This window comes from Tyto alba, unplaced genomic scaffold (genome assembly GCF_018691265.1).
Source record: "Tyto alba isolate M040663 unplaced genomic scaffold, T.alba_DEE_v4.0 Super-Scaffold_7, whole genome shotgun sequence".
In the NCBI taxonomy this organism is placed as follows: Eukaryota; Metazoa; Chordata; class Aves; order Strigiformes; family Tytonidae; genus Tyto; species Tyto alba.
This window is the reverse complement of record NW_024881328.1, coordinates 8,966,529-8,993,710: the sequence shown is the minus strand read 5'-3', so window position 1 is coordinate 8,993,710 and position 27,182 is coordinate 8,966,529. Positions and strand designations below refer to the sequence as shown.

At 36.4% G+C, this 27,182-nt stretch overlaps 1 protein-coding gene across 2 annotated transcripts in view; it reads right to left on the bottom strand.

Moving 5' to 3' along the window:
* The window catches only part of NCKAP5 (NCK associated protein 5), a 250,857-nt gene that overhangs the window by 31,919 nt on the left and 191,756 nt on the right, over positions 1 to 27,182 (bottom strand). The window contains exons 13-15 of one of the 2 annotated variants that reach the window (XM_042784066.1): positions 22,906 to 22,984; positions 3,079 to 3,348; positions 615 to 751 (exon numbers count right to left, since the gene is read on the bottom strand). In XM_042784066.1, coding sequence (XP_042640000.1) covers positions 615 to 751; positions 3,079 to 3,348; positions 22,906 to 22,984 — 486 coding nt within the window. Of the gene's footprint in view, positions 1 to 614; positions 752 to 3,033; positions 3,349 to 22,905; positions 22,985 to 27,182 lie in introns of both variants that reach the window. The other variant, XM_042784067.1, reaches the window with a different exon arrangement.

The following is a 27,182-nucleotide window of genomic DNA, read 5'->3' as shown; positions in this document are numbered from 1 at the left end:
CACCATCTGCTGACTGACACCCAACCCATCCCCTGACAGTGAACCTGAAATACCAAGACCCCGCAATCGCAATCCCGGCAGTGAGAGAGAGCCCCCTCCTTCCCGCTGCCCCTCCCTTATATACTGAACACAATGTTACATGATACAGAATATTTCACTGGCTAATTTGGGTCCAGTGCTCTGGCCATGCTCCCTCCCAGCTTCTTGTGCACCTGCACATGGGCAGGACACAGGGAGTTGGTGAGTCCTTGATTTCTTAGCAACAACTGAAAATATCAGTGTATTATCAGCATTCTTCTCATACCAGATCCCATACTGAATCTAAAACACAGCACTACTCTAGATACTAAGAAGAAAAATCAACTCTATACCAGCCAAAACTAGGACAGCATTTTAATTAAAACATGTTTGCAAATCATGAGGACAAAGTACCTTTGAGTGCTGTATTATTATTATATTATTAATAATTGACATTGCAAATGAAGGGCAAGAAAGTAAGTTTAGCCATTATATTGCTAGTTGCTCTTCCCGCTATATTAAAACCATTCACCATTTCTGATTCTTTATACCACAATACATATTTCATTTAAGAGATAACACTTCTTAACTTATACCTTTGTTTTAGTAGTTTTCTTGGGGGTCCACTCTGAAAGAACTTTTCTGCTTTCCACAGTTTCTGCAGTATGCTCTAATGAGGCAGAGGTCACAGAACTTTGTACTCGTTCACTTTGCTTTGCAAGGTTAATTATTCCTGAATTAAGAGAGACATTATTTAAATAGACTGTGCTTTTGCCAAGAAAGGTTGGACCAGATGATCCTTGAGGTCCCTTCTGATCTGGTATTCTATGATTCTGACTCTATGATAAATTGTAGGTCTCATCAGCATCTTCATGACAGTGTTTCAATTATAATTCAGTAAAAACTGGGGGCAAGTCATGATACTTTCATTATGTCAAATAATATCTTACTACTCAAAGGAACAACTTATTAACTTACTGGAATAATTCTAAAAACTGCAGTGTCAGAATTTGATCCAAAGCCTTTTCCAGTTAACAAGAGAAAAGGAAGGTCTTTAATCCCTCTAATAGTTTTAAAAAATATACCTTTTCACATAAGAAACAACAGTCAATAACTACTTCTAGGTATTGTAGGATCTGCTTTGCTATATTATGTTCTCAGAGAGAGAACAGTCTGCTAACATAAATATAATTAGAATTACCTTTCTAGAAGAAATTCTCAATCAGCTAGCCTTTTTATTTGCTATATTTGCACTACGCAAAATCGGAACATCAAAGAAGATATATGGTGCATGCGGAATAAAGTGATAATTGTAATTTGGATGAGAAAGTGAGGGAGAGAAGAATCGAATGAAAATATTCTAGTAAAGAATGAGTTGACCCCACCATCTGATGTATACTACTTTTTTTTAACATCTCTTCATGACAATTTAATTAAGATACAAACCTTACAAGGTTGGTGCAGTGAATATTAGCATTAAGATCAGAACAATCTTACTGCTACTGACTTCTTATGAAGCAATTCAATGCTTGCAGTTTCTGTTCAATTTGTTATAATGACAGTGTTTAATCATGGACTCGACTCTATAGCATGCTGCTGAATTGAGGTCACACATGTGGCTATTCAAGCATGTAGCATATAATCTATAACTACGATTTCTCTTCTGAATCCTTCTTAGCTGTACCATTAATTAACAGTACATTTATTTTAAAAAATACTAACTATTAAAATATCTTTTATTTAGCTTTGATTTGAAACAAGCAGGGGAATCTGCAATGAAGCATACAATGTGTGTTTGCAGTCTATTATACCATTACAATACTGCACTGGGAATATTGCTAAATCAACTAAGTTCTAAGATGTTTAATTAGGACTCTTCTGTTATGCATCTTATGAACATATAAAAGAGGTTTCTTTCCTCCTAGGCTCAATATACATCAGCTTATTAGCAGAACACATACTTGATGGCCTTAAACTAACCTTAAACTTGATATTTAGCCTTACCTGATAATTACATGGAATCTCTCTTATAGAGCGATAAAGATTTATGCAAGTGAATCACTCAGAACTTTTATAGGAGCAGTAAATACCTACACTGACAAAGTGCTAACAACCATAACCCCAATAAATACATGACATTGCATTTGGTCACGATAAAATAATACTCTTCTCCATTAAACCAATTACCTTTACTGTGTTTTGTACTTTATCTATGATGTTGACTATGAAAAATTCCGTTACAAATGCTGTATGCAATGATTTCTAATATCATTGACATATATATTAATAACTCAAAATCCTTCAAAAATGTATATAAATGGTCAGTGTGCACTTATGAAAAAAATTGCATAGAGTTCAAGGGAAGTATTTACTAATACAAAGTTCCTTGCTGGTGCTTTGTTGGATTCTAGTCCTTTTAGTCCTTTGTCAGTTTCTGTTTTATAGTTTAAGCACACACATAGCTGATAAGTGAAAATAAGGTATTTATGTGTGTATATAGAAATTTATTTGTATAATGTAGTAAAGTAATGAGAGTCTTGTCTGAGGTCAAGGCTATATATTCACTGCAACAGAATTTATGCATTGAGGCCAAATGAGTCTTTAGTCCAAATCTAGTTTCAAAAGCAGGACTTTAAGAATATATCGTTTCTATGTCACAATATGGCTATACTTTGTACTTTGCTGCAAAGTCTGATCCCGAATATTGCTGAACATCTGCATTCTTATTCAAGTCAAATTCCATGGCTGGCATATGTTTTTTCTTCAAGTAATGTTTCTTGAGAAAAGGATTTAAGTACTTAACACATTTTTCTTTCTCAGATAAGCATTATGTGAAACAAAATTTCCATATGGCTCAGGTCACAAACTTGTTAACCTTATGCATTCATAAAAAGAATATCTTCTGCTCTGCATTTAACATTTCTGTTATCAGCTGTCATTATTATAGGAATTCTGCTAATCAAAACAGACGTCAGGGCAGAAATAATGTGATTTTCAGCATAATTGACATTTTACCTGAGGAAGCTGGTTTTGGAAGGCGACTTTGAAAAGGTCGTATACCTTTGGCAGTCATGGCTGGATCAGATGTTGAGTGACTAATTATGCTTTCCACAGACTCCTGGCTCTTAGCTGTCGAAGGCACTTCTCGTTCAAGAGTTTTGGCTTTTACTGAAGGAGCTGAAAGAAGAACTTGCTCAGATGGTGCAAGGACTTCTGTTTCCACAGTTGATTCTTGCTTAGAAATGTGTCTCCCTGTCGATCGGTTCCCTGAGTCGGGGAGGGGGAAGGTTCCAATCCCACTGTCCAGTGTCCTCATCTGGCAGCAAGACTCTAAGATACAGGAAAATTGTGTGATGGGGTGGAGCTAAAGGTGTCATTGGTATTTAAAGACAGTGGAAGGGTCTATGGGAAAAAAGGGCATCTTCAAGGGAAGGTTTCAAGGAAAGAAAAACATTTTGCATTTTGTGAGTATGCTGCTACCTGTCATTTGTACGCTTTTGAAACAAAACATCTATCTAATACAATGAAATAACATTTTGAGGTGCAATTAAACTAACTAACAGATGCCAAAACATTGAAATTGGCCTGCTTCAGTTATGGTGTGATAATGAATAAGAAGGATATGTCCTAGAAGGCGGTTACAGCTGGAATTTTAAAATTATTTAGTTTGAAGGACCACCGAAGGTCTGGAGAGTATCAGTGTAAGGGATTGAGTAGTGTAATGTATTTCTTCCTACATAAACCCACACTCCACAAAAGCTTGGCCTCTCCATACCTCTGCTTTGCTACTTGTTCCTCTTACAAGAAGGTGTTAATCAAAATATATCATTTATTCTTACACAAAATTAAGATCTACATAATTTCCCAGAGATACCCATCTCTCAGATCATCTTGAAAAACTCAGCAACATCCATGCTTTTGTTTACCTTGTTACACTGTGGTTCTGAACATCCCATTTTGGTTAAGTGTAGACTTTCTAACGCAATGCCAGACAGGGATAATTTAAGTCCTTGGTTTGGAAGTAATATGGTTACACACAGCCCTCCAGTTTATCCATTCTACTGGAAAGGTGCTCTACTAAACATAGGGCACAGAAAGATGCAAGTGTAGATATGTGCACGTTGCTATTCTAGCAACTAGGATGTAACAGCAACCCTCTGCTTGTATAATTGGCGAACAATATTGAAGAGACTATGATGGCAAGGTCCTTTAGGAAGGTATAAACACCAAGGAGGGAACTTCTGCACTAATGGTTGGAAAATGAGAATAATTTAGGCTAAACATCTGGAAACATCCCTTGACAGTGAGATCTTCAGTCTGTGGTAGACACTCCCAGAGGAAGTAGAGGAATTTCTTTTGCTTTGAACAATTTAAGGCTACAGTGGATAAAAGATATACTGCAGTGAACAATTGTACTCTAGCAGGAGATGCAGAATATGACCCAATATATCTTTTCCATCTCTATTTCCTGTGTTCCTGAGTATTGATTTTCTTTTTTTTTTACGATATGCCCATTTGTTATTTAAGTCTGTTGTAGTTAGCAGTCCTCTGTCAAGTCATTTTCTCTATTTTTCCCTCTGCGGTGTTTTTAATACTCTCAGAAATTTGGAAATATTTCTCCTCTGTAGGTTTTACCTATTTGTTTCTGAAATAAGAACATTAACATGGTAATTTTCTATTAATACATTAATCTCAATAGGTCTTACTTAATATCAAGTAAGAAACTACTTATAGATAAAATAAAGGTCTATTTATGTTTCCTGGTTCTTGTCGAAAGAGAAGCAGTCTGTATTTGCACAGTCCTCATTACCTTATCCTCGTCACTCAGGATCAAGGAAAGATTGAAAGTCATACTGAGCACATTAACCTGACAGGGCCTAGCTGAGCTGCAACAGCAAAACAAACTACACACTATCTTTTAAAAGGGCAACAAGTGATTCTGATTTCTCTCACACAATTACTGCATTCCAATTAATTCTTCCCATAGGTAAAAGGAGATAAGGTGTTGGAGCCATGACTAGCTGGCAGCTATGTTTTCCATCCCGTTTTTGAGCTAATGTGCCATAGCGATTTTAGCAGTTGCTGAAGGTTATCCTGGAAATGTGAAAAAGAAGAGAATAATATTTGGTTCTGCTGCGTCAAAGGGAGGTGTCCCAGCCACTGAACCCTCTTACTCTAGTTATCCTTCCTTTAAGATATTTTTTGTTCTGTTTATGAATAGTAAAATATCTAGCTAGAAGTGGGTGAACTGTTTCTCTCAGGACATAACAGAATACATAAAAATAAGTTAAAATGCTAGGTGTCTGACCTTGCCATTTACTCTGCACATAATCAAGCTTAAACAGCATGTTAGCTCATAGACGGGCAATGATTCAACTAATGACTATCAGTGACAGCGTTAGTAAGCAAAGGAAAATACAGAACAAGAAAGGACTTCCACTAGTTGCCTCTTGACCAGAAGAAAGACATTTGTACAACACTGGCAGTGTTGGAGAGGCAGATCTCTTCAGCAGAGACAGAGTAAACTGGAAGCACCATAGAAAAGAAAAACCTGAAAACAAAAGTCTGGAGTCTCCCTCTACTGTCTTTATGGTTAATGCTGGACCTGATTTTGCAACCCATTTCCACAGGGACTCCGAATGATTTTGTAGTGTTGTTTCTTTTTTGAATATTCTATAAGAAACTAAAAACTCATTCCCTCCTAATTATTACAGGACAATTAAGTCATCTCAAAATGTATGCCAAACAGCAAAGCTACATCTTTTGCTCAAGCCAAACTGGAAGATGAACACTGTTTTATATTCTAAGGTCATGTTTCTTAAAATGACATACGGATTTGTCTTGCCCACTGTTACCCTGTGTCTGTCTAGGAACGGACCATGAAAGCAACGACATAAAATCAAGAGAAATGAATACTGAGGGCCATACTTCCAAGAAAATAGTTTCCTGCTGTTCCAAAAATAATTGGGAGACTGATGGAGGAGCACACCAGCAGTGTCACATTTAATTAAAAGGAAAAATAGTTTTAATCGATTATAGTCTTCCTTCATAGAGACTTTATCCATGATAAAGGAAATATACCAGGTGGAAAACAGATTTTTAAAACAGCTCACTAATTTTTAATTCTGAACAACCACAAATGGGCCAGGCTTTCAAAGTGCTCAAAGCTCAGCAGCTCCCATTGTGACAATTAAGACAGATTTTTGAAAAATCCTGTGACTCCACTATGTTGAGCAATCCTCAGAAATCTAGTCCTAAATCCACAGAGTAGACCACAAAATTCTGTATGGTTGTTAATTTTTCACTAATAAAAGTAAGTAATTTACCCCTAAGGCTATATTATCCAAATAAAAAAGTATATCTCAGAACAATTTGTATTACTGAATGAATGAATATACATCATCTGTGTTGGTTTTGAACTTTTATGAAGCAACTGCAAAATCAAAAAATACATTATACATCTCAGTGACGGCTTTCAAACCGAACTGTTCATGGCCCATCTGATTTCATCAGTTGCAGTGACACTTCAAATGACTGTTATCAGCAAGAGCTGCACAAGACTACATAATGAAAATATGTAAAAGTTAAATCTCTGATGCTGCGACAGTATTCAATAGGTGAAAAATGATTCTACAAAACATTAAAGTCTGGGAAGAGTTATATATGAGCTTAATTGCTTTTGCTTGTGACTGCTTCCTGGCATACAAGCCAAATTCCTTGCCTGATTGTTTTATTTTTTTTTTGTTTGGTTGGTTTTTTTTCCTCTTTCCCTGCCAGGGAAGAAAGAAGATCACAAAGTGTATTAGTTTTTATAGTTGACACAGAGAGACTCCCCATCTGCCATTTCACTGAACAATCCGGCCAGAATAAAAAGTCTGAAATACTGAAATACCCCTTCCCTCCTTCCCATCATGTCAATTTGAGTCTGGGCAGAAAAGTCCCTGGAAGTCATACTGTAGAGGAACATTTCTCAAAACTGAAAACAGAAACACAGAAGAATTTAGAGAAATTTCTTGGAGATCAAGAAACTCCTGTCTGCATGGGAATCTTCATGACAGGATGTTGTAAGAGCTTTGTGGTCAATTTGAGGAAGACCTTTAATGTTGAGAAGCTTCTCAATCTCTAAACAAAAGGAGTTAACACTGCATAAAAAGTTTTCTGAAAGTTTGCTCAGCTCCCTACTTCTCAGTAATTTTCAGGCTTAATATTTTCACAGGCAAGATGATCATGTAGTTCACATCCTACATCAGCTGCACACCATGGTAATTTGTACAGCTGGACAGGCTTTGGAATATTCCAATATCACTGGTGTTTTACCAGAGTTTTCTGGTATCAGTAGACCACCAAGACCTCTTCAACATGGAGTCAGCACCGAAATTAGATGAAATAAAAAGGATCTCTAGAAAATTGTGCACCATTCTGAGGGTATGGACAAGAGGAGAATAGAAAAGGCACATACTCTTAGGCTGGTAGGTATCAGAAATTCTAAAAATGAGATCATCACTGGGGAAAATTACAATTGTAGTTCCTTCTGTGTTTTTTTTTTTTTTTTTTTTACATCTTCCTCTGAAATGCAAAAAAATAAAAAAAAAAGAAGTAAACATAGGCCACTGACAAGAACTGACATCCTAGAATTCATTAAAGCCTTTAGGGTATTTTCCTGAGCATAGAACCTTTGAAAATTCATCTTAAATATGAGCAACAGATCATTAAAACCTTTCTATTTTTCAACTTCTGGAAAATTTCTTCTTGCCATAAAGATGCCACAAACATACCACCTCAAGCGCAGAAACTACCCTTGGTAGAAATCATTGGAGACTGGGGAAGAATACTGAGGGAAGCTGACTGCTGACCTTGGTTTTATGTTCCTTCAGGGGCACTGGTACTGGTCACTCTGAGAGTGAGGGGAGCTCTCAGTCTGAGCTGGTACCACACTGTTTTATGTGGTTATATAGGACCCTTTTCTGCTTCTCCTTTATACAACATGTGTGAAAGGAAAATCAATATGGGGGCAAAACCAAACCAAAACATAGAACAGCTACTATGAAGGGAATTGCTTCCAGCACAACACAAGAAAGGTGGGTCCAGCCTCCCTCAGGCCAAGTTCTACACTGATGGTTGCAAAATAGGGTATTACTCAAAATAAGCAATGGAGCAAAATCTGTCTCGCTTTTAGATTAGGTACATGTTAGTCTCTCTAATGTTGAACCTCTGTAAACCTATGTTGAGTCCTAGTACATATCCAAGAGATTTCAAGAATTTCATACAATAGAAGACAAATACGATGATATAGCTTTTAAACACATCTTCTGATACACATTTCTTCAATAATGTGAAAAGATACTCTTACTAAGGGGGATATAATGCCACACGTTATTGTAAACAAACCTTTAACTGAATAACTGGAGAGTATTTCAAAATGTTTCCTCAGGTAAAGTAAAGATTCACATTCTAATAAAGTCTTTTTATGTTGTATCTTAAAAAGGGTTTCACAGATGCTTAGCTTATTCACAAATCACATACCAGCCTTTCCTTACATAGGGACTGTTATATTTTCACTCACAGTCATTTTGACCATTTAGTTAAAATAATATATGAGTTTTATTATGATGCTTACATCATCCATAAAAATCTTTACAGAAACCGCAAGATCCGAAGTTTTACCCAAGGAGCTAAAATAAGGTGTCAATCAGCAATTCTATTAAGCAGGCACATTGTCTTATGTGCATACATAATGTCATTCAAAATGGTCAGGCAATTCACCCACTTTGAATTAAACATAATAAAGAGGAGACATTTCTGGATGTTGGCATACAGGGAAAGACTTACAGGTCCTGAGGGGAAATAATTATAGACCCCACTGTGTTGTAAGTTTTGCCTCTGTACCAACTAGTGCAATGACTGACAGCCACCTCTCAGTGCTGCTTCAGGGGGGTCAGGATTTCCCAAAGCAACTCAATAACCTCAGCCATTCCCTGACAGGTAGAACCATGATGTTACTAATGAAACATACTGATGGATACCAGATGCAATTACTACAAACAGACATTATCTCTCCTTCAAGTGACTGACACAAACTAACAGTTTCTATTTGGAGGTGGCAAAGTTATAGAAGTGTGAATGTTACTTAAGTCTGATGGCCAATCTATCTTAACATTAAAAATAAACAGCAACAAAGAGGACAACTGTATTTTAGGTCAAAAAGATCACAGGTAGTTCTCCTTACATCAGAATTTCTGTGTATAATGCTAGTAGCTCAGGGACATATTTTCTTTCAAAGAAGCATCCCACCTCAGGAAGAATGTGGAATTCTCCCCTATGCTCACCACTACAGCTGGTTTGAGATCTTCCTCACATAAATTTTCAAGTTTTGGCCTACAAAACTGCACATGATTGACACAAATATGAGCTGAAACCTTTGAGTAACCACCAGAATTTTCCACAGAAAGCAGACATTTTCAGGAAAAAAATATCAGTCAAAAATAGCTCTGTATCAAGAACAGTTTCACTGGGAAATTTCCAGCAAGCTGTTTTCAGAAGTACAGACTCAAGCTCTGAAAGAAGGTTTTGAGAGATATGTAATACCAAATGGGCTTTCTTCAAGGAGTATCTAGGACACTAAAATTGGAACAGCATAATTCCCATCAGTAGCAGAATACACAAATTCTAACAAATTACCTTTCTTTGCATTAGAAAGTTCAAGACTTTCTACTAAGCTGACACAGGGAACCAGAGAATATGTAGTTGTTTTATTCTGAAACACAAAGGGCGCATAATTTCTCTAGTATTTTGAAACATGCCAAATTATTAATTAATAATTTTTCTTTTTTTCAGAATAATATTTCAAATGTAAATAGATCTCTGCAAAATTGCTTTATCAGTTAATAAACATCTTTAAGCTACATGTGGCATTGGCAGGAAGAACTTAAACTACAGATGGCAAAGCAGATCTCTTTATTTGCACATCCTTCTCTTCATCTGCAATGCTAAAGCAACCACAGAAAAATGAATGTATTTCTGCCAAATCAATGTCAATTTTAAGTAGATTATTCCTTCTAGGTTTACATCATAATTTGATCCAATTAGTCGAAGATGAATGCATTATTGTTTTCTATCTAGATGTGAACTATAACCAGTATGCAAAACTAAAAAACCCCGAAGGCTATCCTAGGTAAAACTAGAGAAGACACAAGTTTTTACAGCCCTGATACTCCCATGGCTACTGCACTGGTGAAACGGAAATATTTCTAACATAGGCTGAGGAAGGGCAAATGAGAGGACTGTGCAGTGTATTTTCAAATGATGGAACTACTAGTGAACTTCATTCATGGCTGCTTGAATCTGGGATTACATTTTATACTTATTTTTAATAACAATAATAATAAAACCCACGATAAATACAGACTACCAACTTATTCAGTGTTCTTTCCATTGCTTCTTCCTAGTCAAGTTTGTTTTTTTTTTTTTGCAAAACCCACCAACTTCAATATGTCACTTGTCCAACAGTTTGACAGTTGTCTTCACAGCTTTTCCTGACCACAATCCTATCTTTGAAATGTATTTTCTGAGTTGAAACAGATAGTTGCTGCCTTATTTTAATTTGAGTCCCACTTTAAAATACAATTCTACTACTAAGTCAAAAGACTAGTTTTAATTATTAGTGAGTGCTAATAATCTTGTACTCCAATTTGGCAGTTATCTATGGACTTTTTTTTTTTTTTTTTTGCAATAAGTTCATCCCACCCCCCTTGAGGCATTTAGATCCCTTCCTTACATCTTGGAAAGAATTGTGGCAAGCTACTTGCAATAGGGTTGTTACAGGGAACAAAACTTTAAATGAGTTGGAAAAAACACTTGGATAATTCTTGGAATTTTCTACTGCACGTCTCTCAGTGTCTATTAAATATAAAGGTTTACATGCAGCTTCCAGCTGGGGAAGTCACACAACCAATCACGTCTGGAATGATCTCGCTTTATTATGCTGTTATATTTTCTTTCTAGAAATCTACTCACTGTTCTCAGGGGACAGGATATTAGAAATAGATACAATTTTAGTCCTACTAGAAAAGAAATATTGAGACTTATAATTAATGTGAAGAGCCATTTTAAGCTCTGTGTAAAAGGCAATTAAATGCATTCCAGCTGCCAGCCTGGCTGCCAATGAGGCCAGCCCAGAAATACTTTGGGGAGCTAACCCTCTTCTTTTTTTGCTGTATGTCCCGCTTTGGTTTTACCTCTGCACTTGTCAATCAGCCTTACAGATATGCAACTATCTTGAAGAAATCCTTATAGATGAGTAATAGCTGAGAAGAAAGAGAAGTCTCACATTTGATGCAAGGTAAGCAACAGGTCTGCCACAATGCAGAAATGTGGCTTTTCCAGGCTTTTTCACTGAGAATAGCCTTCTGTTTCCCTTAGTACCCTGAAATGTCAAGGTTGAGAGCCAACAACTGCACACTGTCTAAGGAACATCTTACTGGGGATTGTTCATTCAAGGCACGGACGGATGCTTCCCTTCATTTGCCATTCTCTAACAGAAAAGACATAACCCAGCTCTCAGAAATCTTACCTATAAGTAGCAAAGCCCAAGAAAGGACAGTTTATTATTTACCTAGGTAAATAAGGCCTGCCTCAGCCATGTCTTTTCCATGTAACCACAGGCCTATCTCTTTTTATGCCTCAGTTCTTTATATTGAAACACAGAGCTAATCACACCTCCCCATTACACAGTGAAATTGTGAGGATGAAGAACCTAGGAGTTTGGCAACCAGTATACAACCAACCTGCCATCACTTGAATGAATAATGTTTGTGTAGAAATACCTTTACTCTAGTTTTTTGGAGGCTGCTCAGAAATTAATACCAAGCTGCAAAATACTTGGAAGAAGCATTAAGGTTGTTATTTTTGCTAATATTATTAGAGGCACCTGGTTTAATTTTGTTTTGGGAATAACTGCATTACACCACGGTTACAAAAGAGAAGTGGTCACACTTAGCACCTCAGGTACATGGGCTGCACAAGTGCCCAAGGGAGCATTTGCCACCGGTATTTGGCTGTTCCACTGAGGTTTTCTGTTCACTGACTAGTGCACTTGAAGCATTTAAGGATAACAGGATGGAACCACTGATTTCCCTGCTTTTGAACAACTTTTTTATAAACTGGAGTTTGGTTTCACTCACATTGAGATACCTTCTTTGATTTTCTATTCCCAACTAAGACTAGTGATAGTGCTTTAAGTATAAATGCTGTCTCTGGTAAACACAGACCAATTTATAAGTGCATAGGAAGCTCCGGGTTTTGCAAATGCACAAGAGAACATACTATATTTATTTTAGTAACATCACTGCTTTTTGTCTATTAGTACAAAAAAAAAAATGACTGAAGTCAAAGCCATGTGAATATTAAATGAAGCTTTAAATAATTTATTTTTAGTTCTGCCCCAGAGACAGCTTCACTTAAGGGTACTACTAATAAACACTTACAAATATACATGTGCACCTGAAACAGACTGATCTTATTTCTTAATTAATGAAGTGAAAACTCATTAACAGAGTGAGCACAGAGAGCTTTGGGTAACTTCTAGATGTATTATAATCTTTCCATTTTGGTACTCAAGTTCAGCTCCTCCAAACTAGCTGAATCACTGTGAAACTGACTGAACGCAAGCAGGAGTTGGTAAGAAACCATCATGATTTATAGCCAGAAGAATGAACAGATTTTTTTCAGGAAGTCTATTTTTTGCAAAAAAAAAAATGTATGCATTGTTACATGGTGTTACAAAAACATGTGAAAGACAGGAAGTAGGGGAATTATTCACTATAAATATATTTGTTGATTTTTCTTTTCCTAACAGTGGATTGTCCAAACACCAAGAAATTCTTGAGTTCACCTAGTATTAAAAATGATGCACTGATTGTATAGGTATTACTTCTCTATTATAGTGATTTTTTTTGAAAAAGCCTGTTTTTCTATGATCTGCTATGATGCCTAATTGCATAATCAAATGTCAACAATTCAGGTCTCTGACTGAAGACATGAATCAAAGCTCCTCAAACCCAATTAACAATGGCAAAGAAAACAACAAAATTAGGAAAAGTCATTCTATCCTCAGAGTGAGAATTTGGAAAGGCATATGCCAATACAGCTCAAATATAATTGGTAATTCAGGTGAAAATGTATTTTTCATAAAAATTCTACTAGATGTCATTGTAGGAAAGGAGCACAAAGTCCACGTGAGCACAGTTGTTACAAATGTTTAAAATAACTCAGCAGATCCTCACTGAAAATGCTTTTCAGTTTGCTCAGTTGTACTTCAGGTATATGAATTAGAGTTAATAGGAAACGCATGACTGAAGCTCCATACACCCATCTACAGATGGTCCTAGCCAGAAGCAGAAAACATGTGAAGTAGAAAAGTTTCAAATAGAAAGGCTCATACCATTATAGAGAATACTGGCATGTACTATCCTGTAATAAGTATGATAATCAGGCACAGTCCTGATTTGAGTGATAAAAATGAATATAGATTGTGCCAGATTGTAAAGCAGTGTAAATCAATGTAGCAGCATTAACTTCAGAGTTGAAGAATCCAGCCATCCTGTTTAACTGACATTTTAAGCCTGAATGAGACTAGCAGATTCTCAGTATCTTGAATTATAAATAATTACACTGTATCCTATATATAATGTATAAAGAGCCACACTTTTTCTCACTCTAGTGATAAAATTTGGTATTTCTGGGTGAATAAACGTAATGACATAGAAGGAAATTAGCAGCAAATCATTGTGGCTAATAAGGAAGTGTTGATCCAAAATATTAATTCTCTCCACAGAAAGAAGACAAGCTAGACAGTAGGCTGCAGCAGTGCTGCAGAAGAATTGGCAATTAGACAAGTGCTATGTGTACTATCTTTTAAAGTACAAAGAAATGATTTGTCTTTGTCAGACTGTGAAGAAGGTAAGCTGACATAAATTAGAAGACACTAATGGATGTTAGTTTCTTATTATTCACATCGGCAAGGTTCTCCATCATCTTCACGGAACATAAGTATCAACCAGAAAAATATACAGAAAGTTTCATTCTATTATCATAGACTCCTTCAGATCATCACTTCAAAATTAATCTCTGCAGAAATACCCAAATGCTAAACAAGAGTCAAGAACACACTACAGCAGACACTATACATCCCATTTCTAGTGGCTCGAGCCCACATAATGCTGTTCCTGTTGAAGTATTGTCCATTTGGCAGACTAGCTTGTCTTCTCACCCCTACAAAAAACACGCTCTAATGAAACTCCTCTGAAATGATGTAAAGCAACTCTGTAGAAGGAGAGGATATTTAATCAGCTTCATGCACCAGCATGAGCTGTTTCTGATGAGCAAGTCCTGTGAGGGTAAATGCTGAATGCTGCTTCACACTGCCCTGGAAGGCCACTTAACAGCATGTCCATGCCAAATCTTCAGTAACATGAATACGGCAGCATAAGAACATAGAATTGCTAAATGTTGTGTGAAGCCTTCCAAAGAACTGGTGCGTTGGTCGTGGACAGATTTAGAACAATGTCCTTGAAGATATTCAAAACTCAACTGATAAAGTCCCTGAGCAGGAGGACTTTCAGCATATGTGTTTCTAGGGGTATGTTTCTGTACACAAGACCATCAGTTCTTGTAATGCCTACTGGTTATTAAACAAGATTTCCCCTCAGTGGTGCCTCATTTTAGCTACTCTGGTTCAGAAAAGTAAGGAAACCACAGACACGAGTCATTTCAATGATGTTGAAGGATCAGAAAATGAAGATTTTGTAGTACAAAAGGGGAAGAACAGTGCTTGATAATTGCATTAAAATGTAAATGTTTTGGGGATATTAGATGGAGGCATGAAATGGCATAAATTTTGAAGAAGTGACAGAGGTACTTAGGTGAGTGAAGGTACAAATGTAACTGCTTTTTACCTAGCTGAGCTCAGTTGTTTGTGCGCTTTCACACATGCCTCCTGCCTGAAGTATTCTGCGGACAGTGAGACCATGATAGAAAAAGAAGTTGAGGGTCTTTCCCGTATCTTCCAGGCACCTTACGGCACTACGTTTTGAGGCTTTTTTTTTTTTTTTTTTTTTTTTTTTTTTTTTTATGTATACGTTTGGATCCTAATGTTGCTAGAGGCAAGCAGCTATTTTAATATTTATTAATTCATCATTGTTTTAGCAATTGGGAACCTAACATCTAAACTGGTTAAATATAGCAAGTGAGCATGTTATTAAGTTGCTTGCTACACTGAAGTCCCATTTCAAAGCTTCAGCCCAGGAAGCACGCTTACAAAACCAATACAGTCAGCACCTACAGATTTAACACCTACCTCAGTTTCCACATGCACACAGGGCTTTAGAAAGTGGCTTTGTTATCAATATACAAATAAATGCATGCATACTTGTACCATTGCTCATGTATAGAGGATTAATGAAAAAACTAATACCTTATCACAACTTGTATCAAAACATAACATTTCTGAGCATGCAGATGTGAGATGAAGATAGGAACAGACCCAGGTTGGAAATGGATTCAGTGATAACTGGTTTTGTTTGACAGCTTTTGAAGACAGCAACCTCACATGTAGAGACTTCTAGGTATTCCACAGCTTTACTGGGTGGCAATGGGGAAGATAAAACAAACATTTTTCCTTTATCTGATCATGTGTAAATGAATGATTCAACTGCTATATCAGTGATAAGATGATTGCTAAATGCTTCTTCTCAACTTCTATCAATGGCCTGATGAAAGGAATTAACACTGACAGTGATAAGTTGTTTTCTCAGTCACTGAGACTTCATGACGAGAGAGGATTTCTTTTGCGGTCAAAAGACATTTTATCAGTAGAATATTGTTCTTCATTAAATGCATTAAAGGCATCCAAGGTTTTACCTGACATTTCAGCAACTTCTGGATTATCTTTTTGCCTCTCCACAGTGATGTAGATCACCTCTCTTTACTGAACCCACAGGCTGTAATACAGATCAATTTGTTCACCAACTTTCCTCTGTCACATCTTCAGCTACATTTATCTCAGTAATTCATTACAGACCTACCTAATCTGTCTCCAGGTTTTGAGGGTTCTTTAATGTAAATGTGTTTGCTCAAATATGTCAGGCTTAATGGACATGTTTTAGGATGATGCATGTCAGATTTAATGTATTTACCACATTAATCAGGTTTGTTTCCTTCACATCTATTTCCATTCCCTGAGAATGAGAAAACATGAATTCAACAGCTGTTTACTTTGTACTCCAGTAAAATCACCCAAAGTTGTAGTAGTTTACATAATGGTGGATAAACCCAAGTCTTCTGTTTGGCAGAGGCAGGTGTCCAGTATTTATTTTCATCAAGCTTTGGAACAGGCCATTGGATAACTTAAATAATTAAGCATTATGAGTATGTACATTAAATGGCACATTCAGAAATAAAATTTGAAACATGCTTTTTCCATTCTGGTGTTCATCAGATCTCAATTTCAGAAGAAATCGATAGAAAAAAGGCAGATGACACTGGAGCAAGGATCTGTTGATCAGAAATGGTATCAGTATGGAAACAAAAATGCAGGCTTTGTATTGTGGTCTAGATTTGTGGAGAGTCAGTTAATGAACAGTACTAGCACACGACACAAGCAGTAAAGAGTGACCACCAGTTTTAAACAGTGCAGGTGAAAAAACATGAGGGGAAAGGTGGGAAAATAATATCTTGGCAGGAAATGGGCATATTTGTGGGAAAACCATACAGAAGAACCAGAAAGAAAAGAGGAGTTAGAGACAAACAAATTCACCTGTGGTACTAGAAAGAATGCAGGTTCTTCTCCTCATAGAAAAGTCTGCTTATGAAGTGTGTTTTTTTAATTATCACATATATAGTTTCATAGTATGGCTACTGGGTGCTGAATAAAACAATATCAGCATACAGAGATAAGGCTATTATCTTTAGTATTTGATACCTCAATACAAATAATAATAATGCTGACATTTCATTTTAAATCAAACCCACTTACATCTACAATATATGTTCCATATTGCTATCAGTATATCTGTAAAATTGCTATCAAGTTGATAGCAATTTATTTATAAAGCTTGCTGTGAAGGACATTCCTGGTTTCTACTGAAAACGCAGTTTGACCATTTTACTTTGCTGCATATAAAGCTTAAAGGGGTGGACTTTAAAACACAATGCAACATATAAAATAACACCACCACCTCCTTTCTGGGACATTAGGTATTGAAAGGATTCAATCAAACATTCTCTAAAGAAGACAAATCTCCAAAAAGTTGCTTAAAAGACAGGCCTTCCTTTTTTCTGACCAGACTGCCTTTAATTTAAACTGCAAAACCCTTCTGCAAGGTTGTTCTTGGAAAGTAGAAAAAATGATGATAACACCTGCTATAAGGCAGATGATTATCAAGAACATTAATGGAATTGAGTGCTGGGCTACAGCAGAGCTACAAAAGAGTCCCTTGACCTCGGTGTGTGTTTTTGTTCTAGCACAAAGCAGCAAAGTCTACAATGCACTTTTAATGTTGCTTTGATAGTGTGGAAGCCCAACCCTCTACCTAGCTAGAGACTTTTCAAAACCCTTTTAAGTATCTGCAGGCATTTTCTCTGTATTATAGAAATGCCAGTACCTACAAGGTTCCCATTTAATGTTGGATGTATCAATTCTGAGCAACTGAACTGGACTGCTAATGAAAATTTGATAAAAATTAGACCCAAGTCTTTCTTCAAAGTTTCAAAAATTCTGACGACATGTATCTTCATAACCTTCATCTGGCTCTGAATTTCATCTGAAATATTCCAAACAAATAATAGGGGTCAATGCCAAAGTTGGATAATTTCTTTCCAAGAACTGTGATTCTTTCTGCTGTGGATTCTAACCCCAGCCTGCCTCAAGGAATTAACTCCCCATAGAACTTGAGTAGGTAGTATCTCGTGCTTCCGGTGATACCAACAACACCTAGATATATTTTGATTGATACTACCAATTCTTGCATTCTCAAGTATTTGCTCTCTAACATATGCAAAATGCTCAAGCAAACTGCAGGTCTATTCAGATTTTAAAAATTTATTTTACTTTTACCAGTGATGTCATTCCAAGGACAAACCCTACCTGCAGTTATGTCCCTGATGTCAAAGCTCAACAGGCTTTTATTAAAGACTGAATATTGCCTTTTAGTTCAACTAGTGACATATTAAATATAACATCTGAAAGCAAAAACTTCCCAGTTCAATAAAGTAATTCCTTTAGATGAACTGTGCATGCTTTCATGTACTCCCTGAACTTCAGTGCTTTAGACCAGAAGTGCTTGTTTGATTCATTTAGGAATTGATAAGGATAGAAAGACCACTGGAAATCCACTATGTTAATTAAACATATTTACACATAGAAACATCAGTGTCAACAAAAAATCAATTTTGTACTGGTAGACTTAGTCTTTCCTCCTTCAGTTTCTGCATAGGTTTATATCAACACTGAAGAATGATATGATTAATTACAACTAACTTTCCTCTTCATCACAGATATATATTCCTAAAAAGAAAACAAGGTCAGGAATCTTTTAATATGTGTAGGGACCTGTATAGCGAAAAATACTTCTGCTCCTTCAATGTGCCTGTATTTTAGCCATAGCCAATTAATACTATAATCAAGGAAACTGCCTTTGGTATGACTGGTAATGTATACCACAGTATTCTTATGTGAAGTTGTCTACAAGAATGAATTCTCCAGTAATTAGCATTTGTTTGATTGTGCCATGGATTTTTTACTTTTCCCTTGAAGCTGTTTATCAGTGAAAACCCTTACTACATTATAATTACTACAATCACACTTTTCCAGGAGTGGCTGCTAATTTGAAACAGTACTTGAAATATGAAACCTTAAACTTTCTCACAAATGTTTTTTTTGTTCTCAAGATGTCCAATTATTAACTTCTCTATGTAAAGGTATTGTTTGTAACTGTCTTGTAATTTTTTTGATCATTGGGACAATGGGGAAATTCAAGATAAACACTGGCACTTCTATGCTCTTGGGGGAAGCAGAATTCCTTTTCTTCGTAAAATGAAGGCTTTTTTATGTTTACATGGGAGCTATACTGTCAGGAGCCTGATACACTGTCTTTGCATTCAATAAAAGAATTTTATTTATAGGAATATTTGGAGACCCTGCTGTACCTGTCTGAGCTGGGGAGTCTCTCGTGACATGAAGGGAAAGTCAACCTTTTTATCATGTCCTTCCTCTTACTAGGTATTTCAGCATTTCCCACTTCATCACTCTTCCAAAACCCAACTGCTTCATTGCAAAGGGCTTGAGGAAGCAGCTCTGAAGATGACTGGACCTGAAAGTGATATCTGTGGATTCTTAGGTATCCTGTCTGTGGGAAGTGGGAGTACAGGTAGCATCTGTGCTGCCAGCGCCACATTTGGCATCCTCACTGACAGTACAGCGAAAGCATCCAGGACATAGCATATTTTTGTTTTAAAACTTTTTAAAATGTTTTAAATATATGTTTAAGTAAAATATAGCACAATATAAATGATTGTTTCATATGGAAATGATCACATGTTCCTGAGATACGGGGTATACTAGAAAGGAAGTTTTATATTACTGTGCATTCTTGTATTCTTTCAATTTAGCAAATCCAGACAGTCAGCAAAATACTTAAATTTGTTTAGATCAACAACTGGCAATAAATTAAATTCCTAGCAACTGGCATTTTACACTTTTTTTGTTTAACACACCCAGGAGTATTTCATTATTAGAAAGTGATGAAACAGCACTGTCTTACATGATACCAACCTTGAAGATTGTTCAGTTATATGTATCTTGTTTATTAGCTAATGAGGCAGAACTGATGTCAATTTAGGTATTTTACAGTGAAACACATGCTTTTCCTATCATGGAAAGAAAATCTTACCTGCTTAATCATAGCCTTTCTACATCTTCTACACATTCAGCTCTATTTTGTTAACAGTTTAGATCAAAACCAGTAGAAACAAAACATTAAAGTACAGCTACAAAACCACAGTGAACTTTGTTTTCTTAAAACAACTGTTTATGATGGTGAAGAATGCAGTAAGAAATTAATGTACAGCCTACCGAAATTTTCAAAATTTCAAATATGTTCTTGTTCTGGAAGAATCCCAAACACTGTGAAACTGTTCCACGAAAATAGCAGACCAAAAGCCTCCACCAGGACATGAACTGCCCTCTTTGATCACACTAAGGACCTGGCTCACTGCCATGTGCTTGACAGCAGTGAGGCACAGCACTTACAGAGCCATCCTTCATGTATCATTCCCTTCTGATTCTGACAACCAGAAGATTAGGAGTTGATAACAAAGCAAGCCGAATTATGAGCTCTCACATTTCAGGTAATTCTCCATACCAACAAGTTCTTTATAATTTTCACAAGTTCTTCCTTGTGTATGGTTTTGACTAAAAATCACAAGCTGATGTGGGAAATGTTCTAACTGAGCGTTTCTTAAAGCTGCATAGAGTTTCAGTCTTTAAAAAAATCAGTATCTTTCTAAGAAAACCTTTGTAACAGAAAGATGCCAGAATCTCTATCAAGGAATTTGGTAAAAGAATCTGAATGAGACCTAGGAAAGCTTGCTGTCCACAAAGATGAATGCAGACATACAGCAGCAAAAATACCAATGTAAGATAAAACATAGCCTTATGAGAGTGGAATAAAACACAACATGATACTGATTTAGGAGTATTCAGGAAGTGCACTTAGATCCATGCTTCTAATTTTCCAGGCTTGGGCTTGTCTTGCTGAAATAAGTAATGACTGGTACATTCTGCATTAGGACTCACTGTGCTAATGTTAACAAATTTGCTTAGACTTCTACTATTTCTACTGTACCAATACTACCTATTGCACATAATGTCTCCCATTATCAAAGTTTCCTGACATTATCAACTAGGTCCTCAGAGCAAACTCCTTGAGTTATTCTAGATGGTTTGACACAGTGTAATAGGGATAGCTGGCATTCTGGGTTGAGCCTTTAAGAGATGGTACTGTCTAGGGAAAAGAAGATGCTTTTGCAATTGGTACCATTCAGATGATGGAAAGGTCTTCGTATGAGCTGTAGGAATTTCCCGAGGGCAGCACTGCCTGGCATCTCTGTAGCACTACTGTGGACTTCTATAGACCTGGGCCACAGACCTATCTGTCACTTTGTCCATGTCATCAGCCCTGTAAAAGGTGAAGAGAAAGGTCTTTTCTTTGCAAAAAATAGATCTGGGTGCTCAAGAGGGCTGGACCCACAGTGATGACCACTCCCAGATAACTGAGGGCCTCATGAACCAAAAGTGCAACTAAAGACTGACTTTGGGGAATACCAACCAATCTGCTCCATAACCACTATGTCCTGCCAGAGACTCAGACTTTTGTGCCCGTGAGAGGAGCAAAAGAGTAACACCCTCAAAACCCACCTGCATGACGTATTACAGGACTCAATAACAATGTATTGAAATATATAGCAATTAGGTCTCAGCCACAACCACCAATTACACTGACAAACACCAAGGAAGCACTGGAGTCTTTTCAGAGAAAAGCTTTGCAAATAGCATTTTTTTCTTGTTCAGTATCTAAATTTAAAAATTAAACCCAAACATTTCACATCAATTAAAAGTAAAAGTTTTGAGAATTTTGGAGCATAGGCAAAATAATTCTTTCAGTCTGAGGAAAAATAATTCTGAACAATCTTAAGTGGTTTATTCTCTTTTGGACAGTTTCTAGTAACAGAAAGTAAATCCTTTATTCACAGAGTGAGGAGCATGAATTTCTCTTTTCAGGGTTAGTGCCTACCCACTCACAGAATCGTCTCAGAATCCTACACTGCATTGCTCAAAGTTCTTGTTATTTAGTTGCTGCAATGGAGCCAAGTTATGGCTGGGTTCTTAGGGAAGAGTTTAGGGATCTTTTCTGCAAGTAAGACAGACAGAGTTTATTTGTATGAACTTGGGACTGAAAAGGATGCACAAGTCCAAAAAGCATGCCAACATTTTCCTACTGCCCTAAAGAGAAATGTGTTTCGAAATGATATCTCTGTTCTGCCCCACTTGCTGGGGCTATTAGTGAAATGAAAGAGCTTCTGGCTAGCAACATCGCTTACAGTGCCCTGAAAACACTGAATCAGATTTTAACTCCCACTGCAGTCTTCACCTGCAAAGGGAACTTGCTAAAGGGGAATCTTTCACATTCAGAGACAGTTCCTTATATTGGTGACAGACTGCTCTCATACAAATCCCCAAAAGACTTCTGTTTTGTTTTCCATTGCCTATTAAATATTTTAACATGAGCTGAGGTTAAAAATTAGTACATGCAAATCACGAAGCAGGGCAGATGGTTCTACCCTCCTGAGAAGTATAGAGCAAAGGGAACTTTATTTTCAATAACAACTTTAAGGTCTTCTGAACAGACACCTGGTTTGCTACTCCTCAGGTTTAGTTTATTATAGTAATTCTTCTGCTATTCAGATTTTTATTCTGAATTTTACTAATTGAAGGCCAGATGACATAGTTACAGTATATCAGTATTCCCACTGAAAGTATCATGCACAACAACCCTTAAGTTAAACCACTATATGTGATCCACTAGTTTTGTAGGCTGAAATGATCTTTCATAGCCACATACCAAAGCCCTTCTGTCAAGCATTGCATTGATCCACAACTGGTAATGGTAATGGTATGTACTTGTCTTTTATATAATTGGTGAAATCTGGCTATCCAGGAACAGACCTAAATGAATGCTAAAGCTGACATTAGGTGGGGAAACATGAGAATGAAACATGTTTTCTTCCCAAGAACTGAGACAGCAATAAAATCCAGTGTAAAATATAATTTTGTACCTATCACATGACTCTGACATGTAGTTCTTGTCACGGTGTCCTCCTCCTCTTCTTGCAGGTTTTCTGTGACTACTTTAGCCTGTACATAGTACAACAACAAAAGCGAAGAACATCTGTGACTCTGTTTATATTGCTTCACGATAACTACAGAGTATCTTTTCAGAAATAAACCAGAGTAACATTACAAAGCAGCTAAGAGTGGAAGTATATATCTTGTCTCATTCTATGAACGATAGTTGAGGATAACAACTTTAACTTCATTCAAAGTCACAATATACAGCAGTCAAAAAATACCTGTGGAAGATGAAATTTCTCAAAAGGAAAAGTCTTTTTCTTCATTAAAATTTTAAAAAATGCTCAGTTCTCCTGACTTACTTGTTTCTCTCTAGGAATACCATGTTTCAGTTTCTATGCTAAAAAAAATGTGAACTTGTGGTGTGGTATCCCTCTAGTTCAGTTTGCAAACACTGAACTTTGGTGGTTTTGTTTCCACCTCTGTTTAAAAGCATTTATTAGCTAACAGAGAGAAAAACTTCATTCAAAAATGCAGTGCACACTAAGAGCCTGTATGTGCTATTTAAGTATGTGTCATGCAAATCCTTTATAGTCTGTTTTTCAGATGAAAGCATATTTTTGCTCTGTTCTTCTGCAATCCTGTTTCCGAAGTGTATATATAATCTGAGTATCTTCCTCTCATACAGTGAAAACCCCCTCCATTACATGCCATCAGCAGCCATAATTCAGAACCAGGGACATATTTTTCTGCCATGCTATATAAATCAAACAGGAATGAAGATACTTCCAGTGTGATGCGAGGAGGAAAGCCAACATTGCAGAAAAAAATTACTTTCAGTATCTCAGAGATCTTAAATTATTTGTTAATCACTCTCTGCTGTTTTAAAATACTTAGAGCACATTCACAATAACATTAAATGTGTTCTGTAATCTAAATCCATAGGATTTATCATCATTTGCATGACATATCTTTGACCATAGTATATATTCTGCTTGTCTGGTTTACGCAAGTAGTCCTGTTGACCTCTTGTTATACCCTCAGGAAGACATGAAAGACTCGCCCTCTATATTTATAAAAAAACATTTATAATCTCTTAATCCCAGAGATTTGATTACATTTTTTTTCTTCTGAAATGACACTCTTCAGCCTATGGAAAATGAAGAGGAGAGTATGTGATCATTTGGCATCGAATTACGGGTAGAACAATTTCTCACATTTGCAGACTGTGCAGTGGTCTGCGGCTTGCTGCTGATGTGACATTTCACAATATTAGGATAGATCTCTGGGTATTCCCCAAACACACAGACTGCAGACAGACAGTGCTATACAAAATTCCTGGTGTCTTGATTTTGGTGCCACACTTCTACCTCACAAAGTAAAGCCCATGGCTTTTCTAAATTACACTGGGCTGTAATAAAATCACAAAGATGAAATGAAGCAGTGCAGCACAAAAATTACAGTATCTCACCTTAAGCTCCAGCCAAGGACATGAAAAAGTATTGAAGAATGTAGAATATCCTTGGTGTGGGCTAAAGGATTATGTATTTCTGTTGGCTGGCCTTTAGAGCAAAGTGCTTTTTTGATGAACACTAACGGGAAGCGTATCCCTCTGAAGGTGAATGCACAAGGCTGCCATTGGTGGAACATTGCTTTTTCCATAAATTCAGTGGCAGTCAAGCAATAACATTCTTTCCATGAACAGAAATCAAAGGTAATTGGTGCATATGTTATGGCATAATAGTGCCCCAAGTCTTTACCTGGCACATCATAAGAGAAGAGATGTAATCATCAAAAATTAAATAGGCTTTAAAGGAAAAACTTGCTAGAAAATTAATGGTAAAAAATGTTATGGCCAGGATTTAAAGAAGCCGTATATATATATGATATGCAGTTTTGAAATACAGAGACTTCCACACTGAACCCGTACGACTGAATGCACTTTGCATTGTTCAAAAAAGGAAAGAAATATTCTTAGTTCAGGGCTTCTCAAAATATTTATACTATTTTCTCTAAAAACATTAATTTTGTTTTTTTACGAGCAAAAAAAATGCACAACAGGCCATTCTACTGCATGTGACTGTTTTCAGCCACAGCTATCTCCCAATTCTTTGAAATCTGCTTCAAAGTAAGCAGATACAAAAGAATGACTGGAAATGACAGTAATAAGATGCACGAACTTTGATTTTAAAGACTTTCCCTTGTTTTTCTTGTAGAAGTTTGGACAATAAGATGAAATATCACATACTATGAAATCTTAAATTATATCTCCTTCATAATTTAGCATTAAGAACTGTAAGTACAGTTTTAATCTTGTTATTCTAGATGTCCTCAGTCTTTTGGCATGACATATTTCTTTCAGGAATTAAGTGCCACAAAACCCCACAACAGGAAATTCAAAATGAGGAAGCATATAATGTAATTAAACTTCAAAAACTATACAAAAAATATACCGATTTCCACTGAACAAGAGAGTGTATGGTATAGGCCAGGTAATGCCTTTTCCCCATGACTAACTTGTCCTTAAAAGCTAAATAGCGTTTCTCCATTATTTATGTATATTAAGGACAATCTTTGCAGTTCCCTGATAAAATGAAGTGTGTTTCTTGAAGATATACTTAAAGTCCTAAATGACCACTATTGCTGCATTTACAAAGACTTCACAAAATGACAGACAAAAAGCACAGCAAATTATTGTAGCATTAGAAAATAATAAGTTAGAAAGAAATTGTAGAAGCAATGTGTAGAGTTTTTTTGTATTTCTGTACAGTGAAGATATACCCTAAGCTGTCAGGACCATATTAAATGGGGCATAGTTAAACTGAGTGGCTCTGATAAGGGGCTCTGCTTTGCTATCAAAGTTCTAGATCAGTTGGATTGAATTTCCTGCATATTGCACATTTCCAGACTTTCATTCTCTCTCTTTCCTTTCAGTGACACTACAAGGACAGCCTTAGATATGCTTATAATTTGTGGTTTTATAATGCAGGAGACATCTACATTTTCAAAGAAGAGATGATACCACAGGAGTCAGGAAGAAAAAGTTTTCAAACACATTCATTCTGCATATGTTCCCCATAAGTTTTAAAAAATGACCTTGCAGATGTTCTTAGGAAAGACAACTGCATTGAAGTAAAAAAACATTTGCCTGAAGTTGAAGCCATGTGTAGGTTACTTTAACCTTAAGCATCCTATACATCAGTACTAAGCTAAGAGTTTTTTCAGTTTCCACTAGGAAGCTTTTTGAAATTTGTTTTACCCTTGAAATGCATCCCAAAGAATCTGTATTTCAAATTCTCTCAGATGAAATAGTTGCATGTGCTGTACTTCAATAACTCAGTTTTATCAGAACAACAAAATTAATAGCCTCAACTTCAGTATTATATTTGTCACAAGTTTTCAGACTATTTTGTGAAAATTGTGATTATTGTTAATCATCATCATAATATGGTCAAGACAGCTATCAGGAATGAGAGAAGAATGCTCATTCAGTTAAAGTGTCTCTGTTCTCCTGGTGCTTGGACTTTAAAACATCATGGGAAAGGCCCCTGATAGACAACAGATTGCTTGCTAAATGCTATGGTTAATTACTAGAAGCTTCACAAGGAAAGGCACCCATTCAGTCTGACTTTAGGCTACAATCCTATTCTGTGCATACACTTCTCAATGCAGAAAAGCTAGACACTCACATAACCTTTCAAGATCCAGAATCTAGTACCTAACAGAAAATAAAATTATTTTTCTTCTAAATCACAACATTCCTACTCTCTGGGTAAATTAAAGTATCAGGTATTGTTAGTACCTTATTGAGGCATAAAACTAACTACAGAACATTAACAGGGAAATTTTCCATGGTACAAAGAGAGACATGGGTTAAATGTATGTTTCTGCTTTTGAAAGACTCTCTCTCAAGTGACAAATATTCCCAAATGTGGTCAAATACTTCGCCTTTCCCCCATCCGCAGTGCACTTTTTAGGCTTAATGATTTCTGTAATGTTCTGAGGAATGTTCAACAACACTGGCATGCAATTTTCAAGGAAAGGAAAAAAATGAAAAAAAATAAAATGGTCCTATTATTTCACTCTACTACAGTATGATTACAGCATCGTTATGCATATATCTCCACTGGAACTGAATTGCCGGCACAAGCAGTAGGATCTTCATGACTAGCTGTATAATCCGGCCTATAGTCAAGCTGCCAACTTTTGTATTAATTCACAATTCTTTAGCTACACAAAATCTTTCTATCATATACAAACAGTT